The sequence below is a fragment of the Lolium perenne genome, chromosome 2 (assembly GCF_019359855.2).
Source record: "Lolium perenne isolate Kyuss_39 chromosome 2, Kyuss_2.0, whole genome shotgun sequence".
NCBI lineage: Eukaryota > Viridiplantae > Streptophyta > Magnoliopsida > Poales > Poaceae > Lolium > Lolium perenne.
In genome coordinates, this window is record NC_067245.2 from 295465419 (window position 1) to 295481474 (window position 16056).

The 16056-nt window shown below is 48.3% G+C and overlaps 1 protein-coding gene across 1 annotated transcript; it reads left to right on the forward strand.

The window, feature by feature from the left end:
- The first annotated feature begins 14255 nt into the window (after window positions 1–14255).
- LOC127329433 (BTB/POZ and MATH domain-containing protein 2-like) lies at window positions 14256–15407 on the forward strand. The gene has a single exon (XM_051355951.1). The coding sequence runs from the start codon at window positions 14256–14258 to the stop codon at window positions 15405–15407; it is 1152 nt and encodes a 383-aa protein (XP_051211911.1).
- The last annotated feature ends 649 nt before the right edge of the window (window positions 15408–16056 follow it).

Sequence of the window (16056 nt, forward strand, 5' to 3'; positions counted from 1 at the left end):
GGTGCTAGGGCTAGTCCCTTCCTTAATCAATGTAACTCGTGATGCCATTGGCCCTACTTTGTTCGCATGACCTCGTCGCCAAACCTAACGACCTATGCGGCTACCGCACACCCTATAGCTAGAGTTGGAGGTTGCGGCCGCGTGTAGGGTGGGAGGAGTAGCAGGGTACGTCCAAGCGACGACTCATGTTGCAGACCTCTGAGCGACGGGGCAACAACATCCCACCATACCGGCTCGGGATGGATATGATAGGTGGGCCCGTATTGTCAATGTGAGTAACATATTATCTTTGGATTATTGCTTTGTTGGTGCGCCAAATCGACCTTAGTTTCACCGGCGGGTGTGTGTGTGTGTGTGTGGGGGGGGGGGGGGGGGGGGCAATTACCGCGATTGAAAGTTTGAGGTTTGATTTACCCCTACAAGTTCAAGTGTTCTTTTGTAATTCTTCCCACACGAAAGGGAGTGCGTGACACCTTACTTTTTTTCGATAAAGAAAATATATTAATATCAAAAGATACCAATTACACCCAGCCTCTGCAACAACGCATCACCATAATAGCACTACAGATGCACACAACCAAAAAATAGAAAAAAAAACTAAGAACCAAAAGTCCCACTACAGCGTGACACCTTACTAGGCAATACTCCCAAACCAAAACCGGATCATGACTCGAACAACGTCTACACACCTGGCACGCCCCGGCGTCGTGGTACATTTTTTTCGATAAAGGGAATATATTAATATAAAAAAGATACCAATTACACCCAGCCTCTGCAACAACGCACCACCCTAATGGCACTACGGATGCACATAGCCAAAAGAAGGAAAAGAAAACTAAGAAACAAAAGTCCCGCTACAGTATCTCGGGCCTAACAACAACAATACATCCACCGCCAAGACAACACCTGAAATACAGACTCTCCAAAAACGACGCCTCCAAGAAGGGAACAATGCTCTAACACCGTCGTCGCCCGATCAACGATCTTAGGTTTTCACCCTGAAGATAGTCCCCACTCTCAAAACAATGCCTCCAACAAGGTCATTGCCAGGCACAACCAGTTAAGGCCAGACCTTGGGTTTTCACCCTGAAAGGTAGGACTCTGAACTTCACCTGTGTTGTCACCCCCACTATCATACCGCTGTTGTGAAGCCCGGAACACCAAGCAAGTCCCTCAACAGCGCGGAGACTTGAACCTCCCTTAGCTAGTCCTCCCCTCCGGCCTTCATGAACTTCTCTTCTTCCGACTTTCATCATGGATCCATAGTCACTTGATGTCAACACAGAAAAAGAGCTTCGCGCCGCTCCCTCCAGAACCAATCGGTTGGAATAAAAGCATGGGTGCGCACGACCAAACACCACCGATCCAGCAAACTCCAGGCACAAAGCACTGTTACATTCGCCGGCGGCGCCTTCCGGAACTCAACACTCCGGCTAGATCACGAGTTCAGGCCTCCGGTAGGTCTTCCTCTTCACGCAAGAGAGACCCTAGGACCACATCCTTTATTCAGGTCGGACCCCCACGTCGGCGACCATCCCGGGATGGCCACTCCAACCCTCCACCGGCGACTCCGTCGCCGGCTTCCAAGCATCCCCATCTCGCCGCCGGAACGCGGTGATAGATCGATAGATCCACCACCACCAACCGCAGGATGACCCTCTCCGGCGAAGAAGAGGGCCACCTCCACCGTCGTACCCAAGGCTGCTGCCCCGGGCGACCTCGTGTCGCGGGTGAAGCCCAAGATCGCCTCCACTCACCGGCGAGAGGCGGGGGGAAATTGGCGCAGGCCATGGGCCTGGCCGCTGCCCACCACCAGCCCCTGCCGGAGTGCTACGGAGAGCCGACGGGAGGAGGGAGCGCAGCGCAGGCCGCCGCCGCCCATCCCAACCGCACCGGCCGATCCACCATGGGAGAGCCAACGGGAGAAGGCGGCGTAGCGCATGCCGCCGCCACCCATCCCATCTGCGCGTCCGCCATGCTCGAGGAGGGGAGATCCGGCCGCCGTCCACCATGCGTCGACGAGGAAGGGCCCCCGCCGCCGCCACGCCCCGTGGGTCTTTGCCCCGGAGGCGCTACCGGCGGCGGCGGCGGCGGCGGTTAGGGCTGGGAGGCTGGGCGGCTGGGCGTCGTGGTACATTCCGTACAGGAAAAACGTACCCGATCGTGGCACGGCACCCTTTTCCCTTGGAGCCCGACGGACCGGGACAGCATACGGGGACGAAAGCATGCGACTGGAGCCTGACGTGCACCCGGCCGGCTGTCCGATCGAAACGCAAAGGCGGTGTGGCCCAGCAGACAGGGACGGGGCCAAGTTGCGTGCGACCCGCGAACAGCACGCGTTTTTGGATCTGAGGTTAAAAAGGGTGTTAGGTCAGCTTCTTAATCCGTGCACCGTACAACGCCCAGCTATGCGCACCTGCTGCCGTACGGTACGGCGATTCAGGTTAGTTAAGGTTCCTACATCCTCGATGTATGCCTCTCTGTTTGGACGTTGTTGCTAGGTTGGACACTGCAGCGGTATGTCGGGCCAACCAGCTAATTAAGACGATCCAACTGTCATGCTCGTGGGTCGACCGTACGTATGGGTCGTGCCTAATGTTTAGTGTTTTTTTTGCTTCTTATTATGAAGAGTCCGTACACATTTCTTTTGTTGAGGAAACAAATAGGCAGGTGAAATGTTGCTTGGTGTAGTGGGTGGCTAGCTGATAAGACCAACGTGCTACCCAACTCGAGATAATAAGGTGAGCGTGCGCAAAACGGGGAACTTTGGTGGTACTAGATGGGGCCGAACCCGTAGTGGCTATTGCCAGCTTTGGAGACCACATGTTAAAACCATCTCTAGAAGGTTCCATAAAAATGGTTAAATTCTTAAAATAATTGTTCTAAGGTTTTGGTAAAAAAAAAAAAGTTCAACGTAGATCCTGTGAAACCAGTCAACTTTACCAGAGAGGGGAGCCTCGGCTCGGAATAGTGCTCTTCCACCGCCAGACCTATGGCTAGTCCGTGGGAATCTGGCCAAAATTCAGCTCGACCTCTCCTGCTGCGCATCGCGCGCCGCAGCCGCCTCCCTTGCCACCTCTCGCGCCGGTGGGGAACGAAATCCCACGCGTCGTGGCTGGCCACCGTCGCGAGCGGCGGGCGGCGCACAACAAGCTAGGGGTGGAGTCATTCGAGGCAGTATTGGGTTCGGGTCATGTCTTCCCATACCTATTCATAAGCGCGGGCACGATCTTAATTTCAGTGTAGGTCCACCGTCCGTACAGCCCTGTATAGGCCCGTATGGCCCGCGTTGTGTTGTACCTCGGTTTGTACGTATCTATGGTCAAGTGCATGTGCCGAAATAGAAAGGTTTTATAAATATCTTGCTCACGTGATCTCTTTTTTTTTTCTTACGTGACGTATACATACCATATCAATATAGACAGGTATACATGGGCTAGATATCGATTTCGGCGGACCCAACACACGAAAAAGAAACCAACTATAACCCTTCAACTTTGTTTAGGGGGGGAGCACCGGAGCAGCCCTCTATCTCACGAGGAAGATGGATGGAACGGAGTGAGAAAATAAAAAAAATACTAATATAAAACAAGAAAAATGTAGGAGATAGGTGGGCCCTGCAGTGGAATTTGTGTCTATATATTGCAATTTAGAGTGTGCATGTTCTGTCCGGATCCATTTCATACCGTGTAAACTATTTTAGGTGCCTTTTACACCAAAAAGTGATTTTGACTCTCAAGATCCAGTGCTCTCACTATTTAAAAAATATTAAAAGCATTTTTACAAGTAATTAAAAAAACTGAAAATAATTTAGGAGATGTGAGCGATACATGTCACAATCATCCAAAATGTCAACCCGAATTTTATTTTTATTTTGTCGTAGACAAAAATGATAATGTATGATATGTTTTGATGATTTGAAAATAACTACTCACATCTACACTTTTGTTATTTTTGTGTATCTCAGAATATAAAGTATTCGAAATTGATATTTCACACGATAAGAGCGCTTGAGCTCGAGATGAGTGGGATGTGAATCGGGATCGCGTGTGTGTCGCGCAGTCACTCATGTATGTGGCCAGCTCGGTCGACACGTCCACGCCCACCGAGTGCCCATGAGCCCTTAATTGTACTACTTGCCGTGGCAGACGGGACCCTCACGAAGTAAAAGCAATGGCAATGCTCGTTTCTTGTCACTCCATGTGACGCTGCTGCTTGCACTATGGCTAGCTCGATCAACTACGGTGAATGTCCGTTTGTAATTTGCAAATGGCAAGACAGGAGGACGGGCACGCACGCACGCGGCCAGGCAACAGCAGTGCGAGCTGACGGGCGAAGGGTACCCGTCGCCGGAATGGGAGCGGCGACGGCGACGGCACGTGAATGGGCGGGACCTCGCACTGTCGCCCTTCCGTACAGGCCCTTGTACGGTTCCGTAAACCACGGAGGAATGGAGGAGGTGGAGGAGCACATGGCGTAGCGTAGGGTACCCGTCGCTGTCCATCCGTCCGCTCCGCTGCGCTAGTCTGCCGGCGGGTCCAGAGGTTGCGGCATCGTCCCGGCGGGTACAGTGTGCATCGCAGACAACAATCTAGAACACATACTCTACTATTTATGGCCTCCAATATTGCTCAAAATCACTTTATATTGTGAAGTTTTAACCAATCTAGTACTAAAAATAGAGATGCCGAAAATAATAGTAATTACAGATAGGTCTTTCTACCACCTAGCAACGACGACTACAAACAGTAGCGCGAGCCAAAGGCGCGCCACCGCCCTCGCCCCTCCATCACCAGAGCCGGCAAACCTTGTCGTAATATTGCTTGTCGTAACAAACAGACGGGATGTCGTCGAGCTAAGGCCATGAAGGACTAGCGCACGAGAGGAGCAACCATCACCATTGATGAGAATGGTAGATTGGAAGAGCCTGACCTGAAAACACACCAACGAGCACGAAAATCGACCAGATCCCGTAGGATCTACCGGACACACGACTCCACTTGCCCTTAGACGGCATTAGATGCATCACCGGAGCGAGGATTGAAGCGGGGAGGACCTTATTCCTACTTCATGACATAGTCGTCGCCTCAACACCCCAAAGAAGACACTAAAAAATAGGCTAAACAAAGAACAGAAAACATCTCGCCGGCGAGAGACCGTGGTCCGCCAAACCAACAAGGCCCAAGGCCACCGGAGGCAGAGCGGACCTCCGGTGTTGCCAGCGAGAGGCACTAAACCCTAGATGAGTTTTGGTTGTCGCCTCTTCTCCTTACCTTTTGTGCAAAATCATTTTTGTTTGATTATAACATATGAGTAGGAAAACATTTGTTATCACCCGGGAAACGCGTCCGCTCCCTCCCTGTCAATGGGTCGCACGCTTGGTCTGTCTGTGGTGGAGGAAGACGGGCACGTCGGCTCATACTTGGCCCCGCGAACATTCCGGTAGAATGTTTGAACTTCCCAAGATAAGCATGTATAATTCAAGTCCATATGATTTATGAAGCAAACTTGAGCTATTATGACCCAACTGTCTAACATTTATTCATATACATGCAGTCACTTCAACCCTTGCATTTCTAAACTTCTATTAAGAAAAAAAGTTATAAGTTTGCAAAAAAGAAGCGTATATTGACTAGATTTTTCTAAAAAAATCATTATATATCCTTCATGGGTATTTTTTTCAAGTTGAGATTAATTGGTTATGAGCTTGTTTTGCTTGCAGGAAAAGAACTTGCGCACATATCATCTTTGGTACTCTAGGGGACCGACCAGCACAATTGGAAGGCACACGCCAAGAGGAGGCCATGTTGCCTGGACTATAGGTAATTCAGCTCTCTATGGTGCCAAAAGAGTTTTTTTTTTATAGCAAGTGCCTAGAGACTTGATGGAGCGTATAATCCCTCGATTCTAAAATAAGTGCTACAACTTTACAACTTTATATATGGATGTATCTAAACACCTATCTAGGTAAGTTGCAACGCTTATCCTAAAATATAGGGATTACAAAGAGCATCTCCAATGAAGGAGAGCAAACAAATGAGTGGTGTTCAGGTAAGTTGCAACGCTTATCCTAAAATATAGGGATTACAAAGAGCATCTCCAATGAAGGAGAGCAAACAAATGAGTGGTGTTCGTTGCTATCCGTGCGGCCTAACAACGAGACCTAACAGCGAACCGCAAACGGATAATTGTCCTTTCTAGTCCGCACCACCGTATTTTTGGATATATTAGGTCTGAATTTGTGGGTCGACAGACAACACGGATGTGCCCTTTTGTTTGCCTGTCACACGCATGTAGACCAATAATTAACCATGAGAGAGAAGTAGTCTCTGCTCACTAATTGATCCGCGGAAGGTGGCCCATCAAATTGATTCTAAACATTTTTTTTTACATATTTTTATTTTGTTGCGTTAAAAAAATAAGTTATTCTGCGTTGTAAATTTGCACGGGATCCAAAATGGGGGACCCTGCTTGAGATACCTTAGTAGAGGTTTCACGTGCGGCACGCCTACACACCGAGCATAGCATGGCAAGGCAACTACTAAATTGTTTGGTGAAGGTAAACAAAATATAAAGTGGACACAGTAGGTGAGCTAGCACACATAAGCTGTCGCGAGCAACTATGCACGAACTACCCGCAAAAAAAATGGACGAACTGTACGGCGGAATCTGCCTGCCAAAACCACAAGGATCATCCTGACGGCGGTTCCGCACACGTACACGCCGTCAGTCCTCCTAGTATCAGCCGTACGTTCCGTACACGGGAAATGTACCTGGCCGTGGCACGTACGGCTCCTTTCCTTCCAGCTACTCACGCGAAGATCAGGATGGAGACAGCACGCAGGAGGGCTGACGCGCACCTTCGCTGCCCGATCCAATTGCTCGAAACGCAAAGGCTGTGTGTGTGGCCAGCACACCATATCGACCTGATAGCTTCGTTTTCTGCTAGCTTCGAGAGTGCTGGTGATAAAAAAAATAAACAAGGTTAGGGCATCTCCAGCGGCGCGACGCAAACGGACGACCGTTTTCGTCCGCCGTGACCGGAAATGCGTCTGGGGCCTGTTCCAGCGGTGCGACGCAAAGTGATCGGGTCGTCCGCGGAGACGCAAACCTGGCCCAAATATGAGCCTCGGATGCGTCTCCGCGGACGTCCGAAAACGTCCGCTCGTGTCTGGCGGACGTTTCGGCTGGCCCGCCTGGCAGCGACCCTGCGTCGATGCGTCTTCTCAAACGCGCCAGCGACTGCAAAGCTGCGTCGCTTCGACACTCTGTGCCACGTTAATGGCGACGATGCCTCGGCTGCCGAGCGGCCGCCCACCTCCGCCAACCACATTAATGGCGACGCCACGCGTCCCGCGGCCACCGCATGCCGCCGGCCTATATAAAGGGGGCGCGCCTTCTTCTTCCGCATCCAGACCTCCAAAGAAACCCTAGCCGCCACAAAGCTCGAGCGTAGCGCCGCCTAGGTGTTCCTGCGACGCAGCCAAGCCCGCGAGGAAGTCCATGGCCGGTCCTGGTGGCCGGCGAGGCGGTCGAGGCCGCGGCCCTGGGCGCCCCCGTGGCCGGGGCAGGGGCCGCCGTGGTGGAGCAGCTACGGCCCGACGCTCGCCGTCGCTGCGCCCTCCTCGTCCTCGCGGAGGAGCGGCGCTCGAGTTCCTCCTCCGCATCGACGACGACCCACTCGCCATCAAGCGGCTACCGGACAAGTTCGCCGAGTTCGTGGACGGCGTCGAGCCGGCGCACTTGCGGCTACGGGAGGCCGCTGCAACACGCGCCGCCGGACCGTGGAGGTCTGTTCGACGGGCAGGGCAAGATGTACCTGCACACGGGGTGGGACAAGTTCGCCCGCGACCTCGCGCTCGAGCCCGGCTGCCAGCTCACCTTCCTCTACGAGGGGGACGGCGAGATGATCGTCAAGGTGTTCGACGACACAGCCTGCCGCAGGCACTACCACAACGACGACTCCGGCTCCGACACCGATAGTTAGAACGTCGAGTGTTCTTTCTTTGCAGTGAATCTGGCTACGGGCTAGACGAAGCCAGTAGTCGAGGTTTCTGTCTGTTCGCCTCATCGGTAGAACCAACAAGGGCACCATCTCCTCCCGCTGGATTTTCCAGTTTGGGTGATTGGGTGCCCTTGAATGTTCTTTCTTGGCAGCGAACATACGGAAATCAACACAACTGGCTTCTATTTTTAAATTTTTTATATTTGTGTCGACCATGGTTCAAACTATGTGTTAGTTTGTGTAAACCATGTTCCTAACTATGTGTTAGTTTGTGTAAAATCATGTTTCAAAATGTAATAATATTTTGAAATTATGTTTAATTGAGAAAAGGGAAAAAAAGAAAAAAAAAATGCGTCGCCCCGCTGGAGCAGACCCCAGACGCAAACGGACGCGTGGACAAAAACGGTCATTTTAGCGTCCGCAGCGCGACGCAAACGGACGCTCGCGGACATTAAAATGCGTCGCGCCGCTGGAGATGCCCTTAGGTTGGTTTCTTAATCCGCTGGAACGTACGGCACGTGCGCCCTCTGCTGCCGTCCGTACGGTACGGCGCTGCCTGGTGGTTAGTTACGCCTCGCCGATCGATCGGACAGTGTGGTGGGTGCGTGTCGGGACCCAGACAAGCCGTCACGTTCGTCCATCGACCCTAAGGAGGGGTCATCGTACCGAATGTAATGCTGCTTGTTTGCTCACGTTGAAACTTGTCTAGTAAGTACTGTTGTTTGGTTGAGGAAGCAAACGCAGGTGGTGGAACGTTGCCGGAGTTTGTGGTTCCTACATTGTCCTCGTTTCCTAGAAATACATTGATGTGCAATGACCAACATAAATGTCGGAAACCATACTCACATATACAAAGTAATGGCACACCAAATGGCATGTGATGTTTGGTGCTGCATTGATGTCTAGATCACACACTGTTCAGCCATGACCTTCCATAAATAACAGGCTACATACCCCATGTTGTAGAATCAGCCTTATGACAAATTGCGGAGGAAGAGAAACAATTACAAGCACACTGAATAACACTGGGTTCGCGTAGAGTTATCTAACCAAGGAATGTGCTGCATTGGGAATTTGAGTAGGAGTCCACGAAAAAGATTATGTAGGTAATATTGCAGATTTGGCACAATTCAGGATTTCAGGTCTATTCTATCAAGTCGGCTTAGTCTGCTCAATAGACTATCGAAACAATATTTACATCGCGTGAGTGGAAATACAAATTGTCCTTGTGAGGGTGGGATGTAGATCAACATGACCAACTCTTGTCTCTGCTGCATCTATAAGCTTGGCTGAATGTAGGAGTTGGGACACATCAAGCAAGCTATATTTCAGTTGGGACACATGTGTCAAAAAGAACATTGGAAGTGGAACTTTTCTTGCATTCTATGATAACTATAAGCCTTCTAGGTATGGTGAAAATCTCAATTTTCCTACTCACATCCCTCGGATAAAAATTTAGTAGAAAGCTGAAACAAAAACAAGACATATATATTGCGCCTCCTCACGGTATAACCAAACGGTTAGGGCTGTAAAAAAATGGCCTCATCAAACTTGTCGAGTTTGATACATTTTAGACTCGAATCGAGATGAGCTAATCTAGCAAAGCGCAAGGCTAGGCGACTGGCATCAAGCTCCCAAGCCTCACATTTCAACTTCGAAAAGTTCAATAATGCTTGATTGAATATTTATTTGCATGTCCATCTAGGGTTCCGCCCCTTTGCCAGCAAAACCCATCTAGGGTTCCGCCCCTTTGCCAGCGACGCCGCTGGTCCGTTCTACCTTGTGGGCCGGCCCAAGTTACCCTCTTCTCGAGATTGTGTTTTTCTTTTTTATTTGAAAAAAATTATTTTTAGCAAAAAAAATGTTCAGACTTGAAAAATGTTTAAACAAAAAAATTTCAAAAAAAATTGCTCAAAGACTTTTTTTTTCAAAAAAACTTGTGCTTAAAAGTTTTTTTGCAATTTTTTCTTCAAAAGAAAATTTTGTTAAGAAACAAAAATGTTCAAAATATATTTGTTCAAAAAAAATCCACATACAAATGCGAAGATGTAGTGGTTTGCAGGAATTTAATCTTCTCTGTCCGAAATGTATGTTTGAACTTTGTAGTTTGTTATGTTATTACCCATTATATTTGCATCATATTAGTAGATATTACAAAAGTTCTTCATGATTTATAGGTTGTTCTTACTCATTTATAAACACTAATAGTTTGTAAACTGATACAAAGATGTCCATTATGATACAATAAAAATGTATTTGCATGGAAAACGAAAAGTTTCAGCGATCAACTTTACACTTCCATCAGCCATCCGTGCAGGGCATGTACATTCTCTCCAGCAATGATATTTTATGTTCACTTATGTAGGAATCCTTCCTCTCCCTCCCCCTCCCCCTCCCCCCTCTCTCTCTCTTTGTGTGAACAATCGTACGAATAAAGATATGGCCTGCTCCCGTGGATTTCATAGATACCTGCCTCTATTACTATGATTTGGCTTCTAGGGATGGAGAAAAGTTAATTTTTTTCTAGTCACGTCCCTCAGACAAAAAGTTGGTTGAGAATAAGACATACATAGTGAGCCTTCTCACAGTATAGCACTGGTAGAAAAATGGCCTTTAGTCGCGGTTCGCAACTGCCATTAGTCGCAATTACCTCCTCATTTCCATAGCCCTTGGCGATGCTTCCTTCTGGCCTAGCACGGTTACGAACATATTTCTTTAATATTCCCATGAACCTCTCGAATGGGAATATATTGTGTAGAAATACAGGACCGAGAATGGAAATCTCATCGACTAGGTGAACCAGGAGGTGCGTCATAATATTGAAGAAGGATGGCGGGAACACCAACTCGAAACTGACAAGACATTGGATCACATCGTTCTGTAACCGTGGTAGAACTTCTGGATTGATTACCTTCTGAGAGATTGCATTGAGGAATGCACATAGCTTCACAATGGAGGAGCCCCCTCAAAGCAATCGGAAGCAATTGCGTCATAATCACGTGGCAGTCGTGAGACTTCAGGTTTTGGAACTTTTTCTCCGCCATGTTTATTATTCCCTTTATATTGGACGAGAATCCAGACGGGACCTTCATACTGCTCAGGCATTCAAAAAAGATGACCTTCTCTTCTTTGGTCAGAGCGTAGCTGGCACGACCTTGAAACCGTTCCGGATGCCGGTCATCAGGGTCTTTCAAACTTTGTTGGTCCTGCCGTGCTTCCTTTGTATCATTTGACTTCCCATACACGCCCAAGAAGCTTAGGAGGTTCACGCAAATATTCTTCGTAACGTGCATCACGTCGATTGCAGAGCGGACTTCTAGGACTTTCCAATATTCTAGCTCCCAGAATATAGATTTCTTCTTCCACATGGCTGCATGCCCGTCAGCTCCCTTCGGAACTGATTGTCCGCCAGGACCCTTTCCAAAGATGACTTTCAAATCCTTGACCATATCAAATACCTCAGCACCAGTGTGTTCCACAGGCTTCGGCCGGTGATCTGCCTTGCCGTTGTAATGCTTGCCTTTCTTTCTTACTGGATGACCTTTCGGAAGAAATCGACGATGCCCAAGGTACACGTTCTTCTTTCAATTTGGCAAATGTACACTTTCAGTCTCATGTAAGCAGTGCGTGCATGCATTGTATCCCTTATTTGACAGTCCCGAAAGGTTACTAAGAGCAGGCCAATCGTTGATGGTTACGAAAAGCAACGCTCGTAGGTCAAATTCCTCTTCTTTGTGCTCATCCCACACACGGACACCAGGTCTGCCCCACAGCTGTAAAAGTTCATCAACTAATGGCCTTAGGTACACATCGATGTCGTTGCCGGGTTGCTTCGGACCTTGGATGAGCACTGGCATCATAATGAACTTCCGCTTCATGCACAACCAAGGAGGAAGGTTGTAGATGCATAGAGTCACGGGCCAGGTGCTATGGCTGGAGCTCTGCTCGCCAAAAGGATTCATGCCATCCGTACTTAGACCAAATCTTATGTTCCTTGCGTCAGCTGCAAAATCTTTGAACTCTCTGTCGATCTTTCTCCATTGCGTTCCATCTGCGGGTGTCTCAACTCCCGTCCGACTTACGGTCCTCTTTGTGCCATCGCAACAACATGGCATGCTCTTTGTTCTGAACAGACGTTTCAACCGTGGTATTATAGGAGCATACCACATCACCTTGGCGGGAACCCTCTTCTGGGTTTACGGCCCTCAACATCGTCACCGGGGTCATCGCCTCGATCTTATAACGCAATGCGGTGCATACCGGGCATTCATTCAAATTCTCGTATTCACCGCGGTAGAGGATGCGATCGTTGATGCATGCATGTATCTTCGAACCTCTAAACCTAGAGGGCAGACAACCTTCTTTGCTTCGTACGCATCAAGGGCAACTCGTTATTCTTTGGAAACATATTCTTCAACATTTTCAGCAAGTTTTCAAATGCCGAGTCAGCTACACCTGCCTGTGCCTTCCATTTCAGCAAATCCAGTGTGCAGCCCAGCTTTTTCAGACCATCATCGCATCCGGGGTACAGCGCCTTTCTGTGATCCTCTAACATGCGATCCAAATTCTCCCTCTCCTTTTCAGTTTCGCAGCGTCTTCGTGCATCAGCAATGGTCCGACCAAGATCATCAACGGGCTCATCACGTGCCTCTTCTTCACCTTCCCCTTCACCTTCCCCTTCACCTTCAGCATCCTCCATGAAAGTATCACCGAAATGAGCAAGATAGCTTTCATCGATGAAATCATCCCCTTCTTCATCTTCTTCCATTATAACCCCTCTTTCTCCATGCTTGGTCCAACAATTATAGCTTGGCATGAAACCGTGCCGAAGCAGGTGCATGTGAACATCTCTTGAGGAAGAGTAACCCTTCTGATTCTTACAGTTAACACATGGACAGATAACAAAACCCCCCTGCTTGTTCGCATTAGCCACTACAAGGAAATCTTTCAAACCCGTAGTGAACTCGCCGGAGAGTCGGTTACCGTACATCCATTGCCGATTCATCTGCATTATTATAATATAAAATATATAATTAACCATCATGCATTTGTTAAACTAACTAGCAACAAACAATATAAATTAAACAATGAACTACACACATGCATATTTTATCAATGACACATCAAAGGTTCAAGTTGCTAACCGCGATCGAGGAGGAAAAAATAAATGAGAAAGCTCAAGTGTGGCTCCAACACTTCATATCATGTTTGTTTCATGCTCTTAGGGCATTTCATCAAACACCTTATGTGCATAAGAGGAACCAAAAGCAAACCTAACACCCACTTGTGAAGTTTGTGAAGGGAATGGCTCCAAATGGCTAAGTGTTGGCTGCTGGATGGGTATATATAGGGGAGGGGCTTTAGTCCCGGTTGGCCTGGCCAACCGCGACTAAAGGCCTTCGGGCACCTTTAGTCGCGGTTGGCCTGGCCAACCGCGACTAAAGCCCCCCACGTGCACCAGCTGGCCACCGAGCGCCCTGGGACCAGGCCTTTGGTCGCGGTTCGCCTCCCGAACCGCGACTAAAGGTCCCATTAGTCGCGGTTCCTATAGTTTCGCGACTTATGGGGCTGGACGGAAGCCTGTTTTTCTACCAGTGTAGCCAAACAGTTAGGGTTGTCAAAAAAATTCAGCCTCAACAAACTCTTCATTTTAAGTTTAATAAGTTGAATAATAATTTGATTGAATATGTATTTATACCAAAAAAAAAGCAGAAACCTTAAATTTTAAGTGTGTTTTTTAAACTCTTCTGATGTTCCGACACATCATTTTTCTAACTTGAACAAACAAATCTAATGGATGCTCTAAGGAAAATTCTCAAACAATTAACGTTTCAAAAGATGAAATCTGGCTATGCATATTTGGAAGACAAGAGTCTGAAGTTGATTTCCTTTCGTTGTTTCTCATGAGATACATGACTATGCAAATCTCTGTCTCGTTTTCTATCAGTCATTCAATTTCCCTTTTCCACTTCTAAAAAAAACTATTTTTCAGTGGTAACGTGGGTTGTTGGGCTGATGATACATTAATGGGCCTGAATTGTTTGATGGAGAACGGACTGAACCGAGTTCGGCTGTTTATTTCCTGTTGGGCTAGGAAAAACAAGAACAATTTGGAATTCTGATCTTTCCGATCGCACCGGCCGTCCTACAAAGACCCTCAATCTCGCCCCCTCTTCCGCTTCACCCAAAGAAACCCTAGCGAGACAGGTCATGGCGTCGGCATCGGTCAGAAAAGCCTAAGGGATTGGCAATGAGAGGCAAGAGGTCCAGGCCCGGTGCCGCGAATACGGCGAAGAGCTCCGGCATGATCCCAAAGACGGCGCAGCGGTCACACTTTGGAGCAAATACAGTGCGTACTGGCTCGCACGTGTTCGAGATCTCAGGGTACAGCATGCACAGAGATCACGAAGTACGCGGCCTACTATCTGCGGCCTTCAACATCGGCGGCCACGACTGGATGATTCAATTCTTCCCTGGAGGAGTCAACGAGCCTTTCAAGGACTACGTGTCCGTGTATGTCCATCTACATAGCAAGAACAATACCGAAACCAGGGTGAGGGCATCCTTTCAGCTGAGTCTCGTGGACGTCACCGGATCCACACCGCCGTATACGAAGGCAACCACAAAGGAGTTCGGTCCCGGCAGTAACAAGTGTGTCGGCCTTGCCGAGTTCAAGAAAAGGAGCGAGCTGGAGGAGTCGCCTTACCTTCGCGATGACCGCCTTACCATCAAGTGCAACGCCTTCATCACTCTTGTCAATCACGTGACATTGCTTGATGAGGTGCCCCCTTCCGACATCGCGGAGCATCTCGGAAAGCTGCTGCAAGAGAAAGAGGGCACCGACGTGGTTTTCGTGGTTGAAGGAAAGGAGTTTCCCGCCCACAAGATGGTGCTCGCGATGCGGTCTCTGGTCTTCAAAGCGGAGCTGTATGGCGGGATGAGAGAGACGGGCATGGGTCGTATCACCATAGGTGACATGCAACCCGCCGTATTTGAGGCGCTGCTACATTTTATATACACCGATTCGCTGCCCGTAATGGATGATCTTGACCGTGAGAACTACAAAGAAATCATCAGGCATTTGCTCGTCGCCGCTGACCGGTATGCCATGGAAAGGCTCAAGATAATGTGTGAAAGCATCCTTTGTAACAACATTGATGTGAAGACCATGGTAACTACGCTGGTTTTGGCTGAGCAACATGACTGCGCTAGGCTACATGATGCTTGCGTTTGGTTTATTACCTCTTTGAGTAGAATGGAAATGGATGGTGTAATGGCAAGCCAAGGGTACGCCGAGCTCAAAGCAACATCTCCCCTCGCTTTGGTTGCAATGTGGGAGAAAACATGTAAGGTGGGAAGAGCATCAAAGTCTTCAGTTCACGCTGGTAGTTTAGGCGTATAAATACTTCGATCGTTACTATACTGTTGACGAACGATCGCTAAGAGAAAAATATATGATGATTTAGGAAGATACATGATTTTCTCCAATGTACCAACGATTTTATTTTGTCAATGTTTTTGATTACTAATTAGCCTAATGACTAGGAGTTATCCTCCCGGAGGATCTCCTACGATTTGGTTGGTGTTTATTGTGAGATGCTCTATTCTACCGGCGATGAGCGGCAGTGTGGGCGACGAGAGTGTTCTGGAACTTGCGTTTTTCCTTTTTCTTCTTTCCCCATATACATATGGTTTTCCGTACAGTTTAGCAACTTTACATACATATATATTCTAACCAAGTTCCTACAATACTCCCCCTCAAGATGGGGTAAAAATATTTAAGAGCCCCATCTTGCTACATATTCGCAAAAAGGATACAACAGCAACACCTTTAGTTAATATATCTGCGCGTTGCTCTCCAGTTTTCACAAAGTCCACCTGTAGCGCACCTTCATCGATTTTCTCCTTGATGAAATGCCTATCGATCTCTACGTGTTTCGTCCTCTCATGTTGAACATGATTTCTCACAATATTGATTGTTGCTTGATTATCACAGTAGAGCCTCAATGGCTCATCCTTAAGCAATCGTACTTCAGTTAATAATAGTCGAA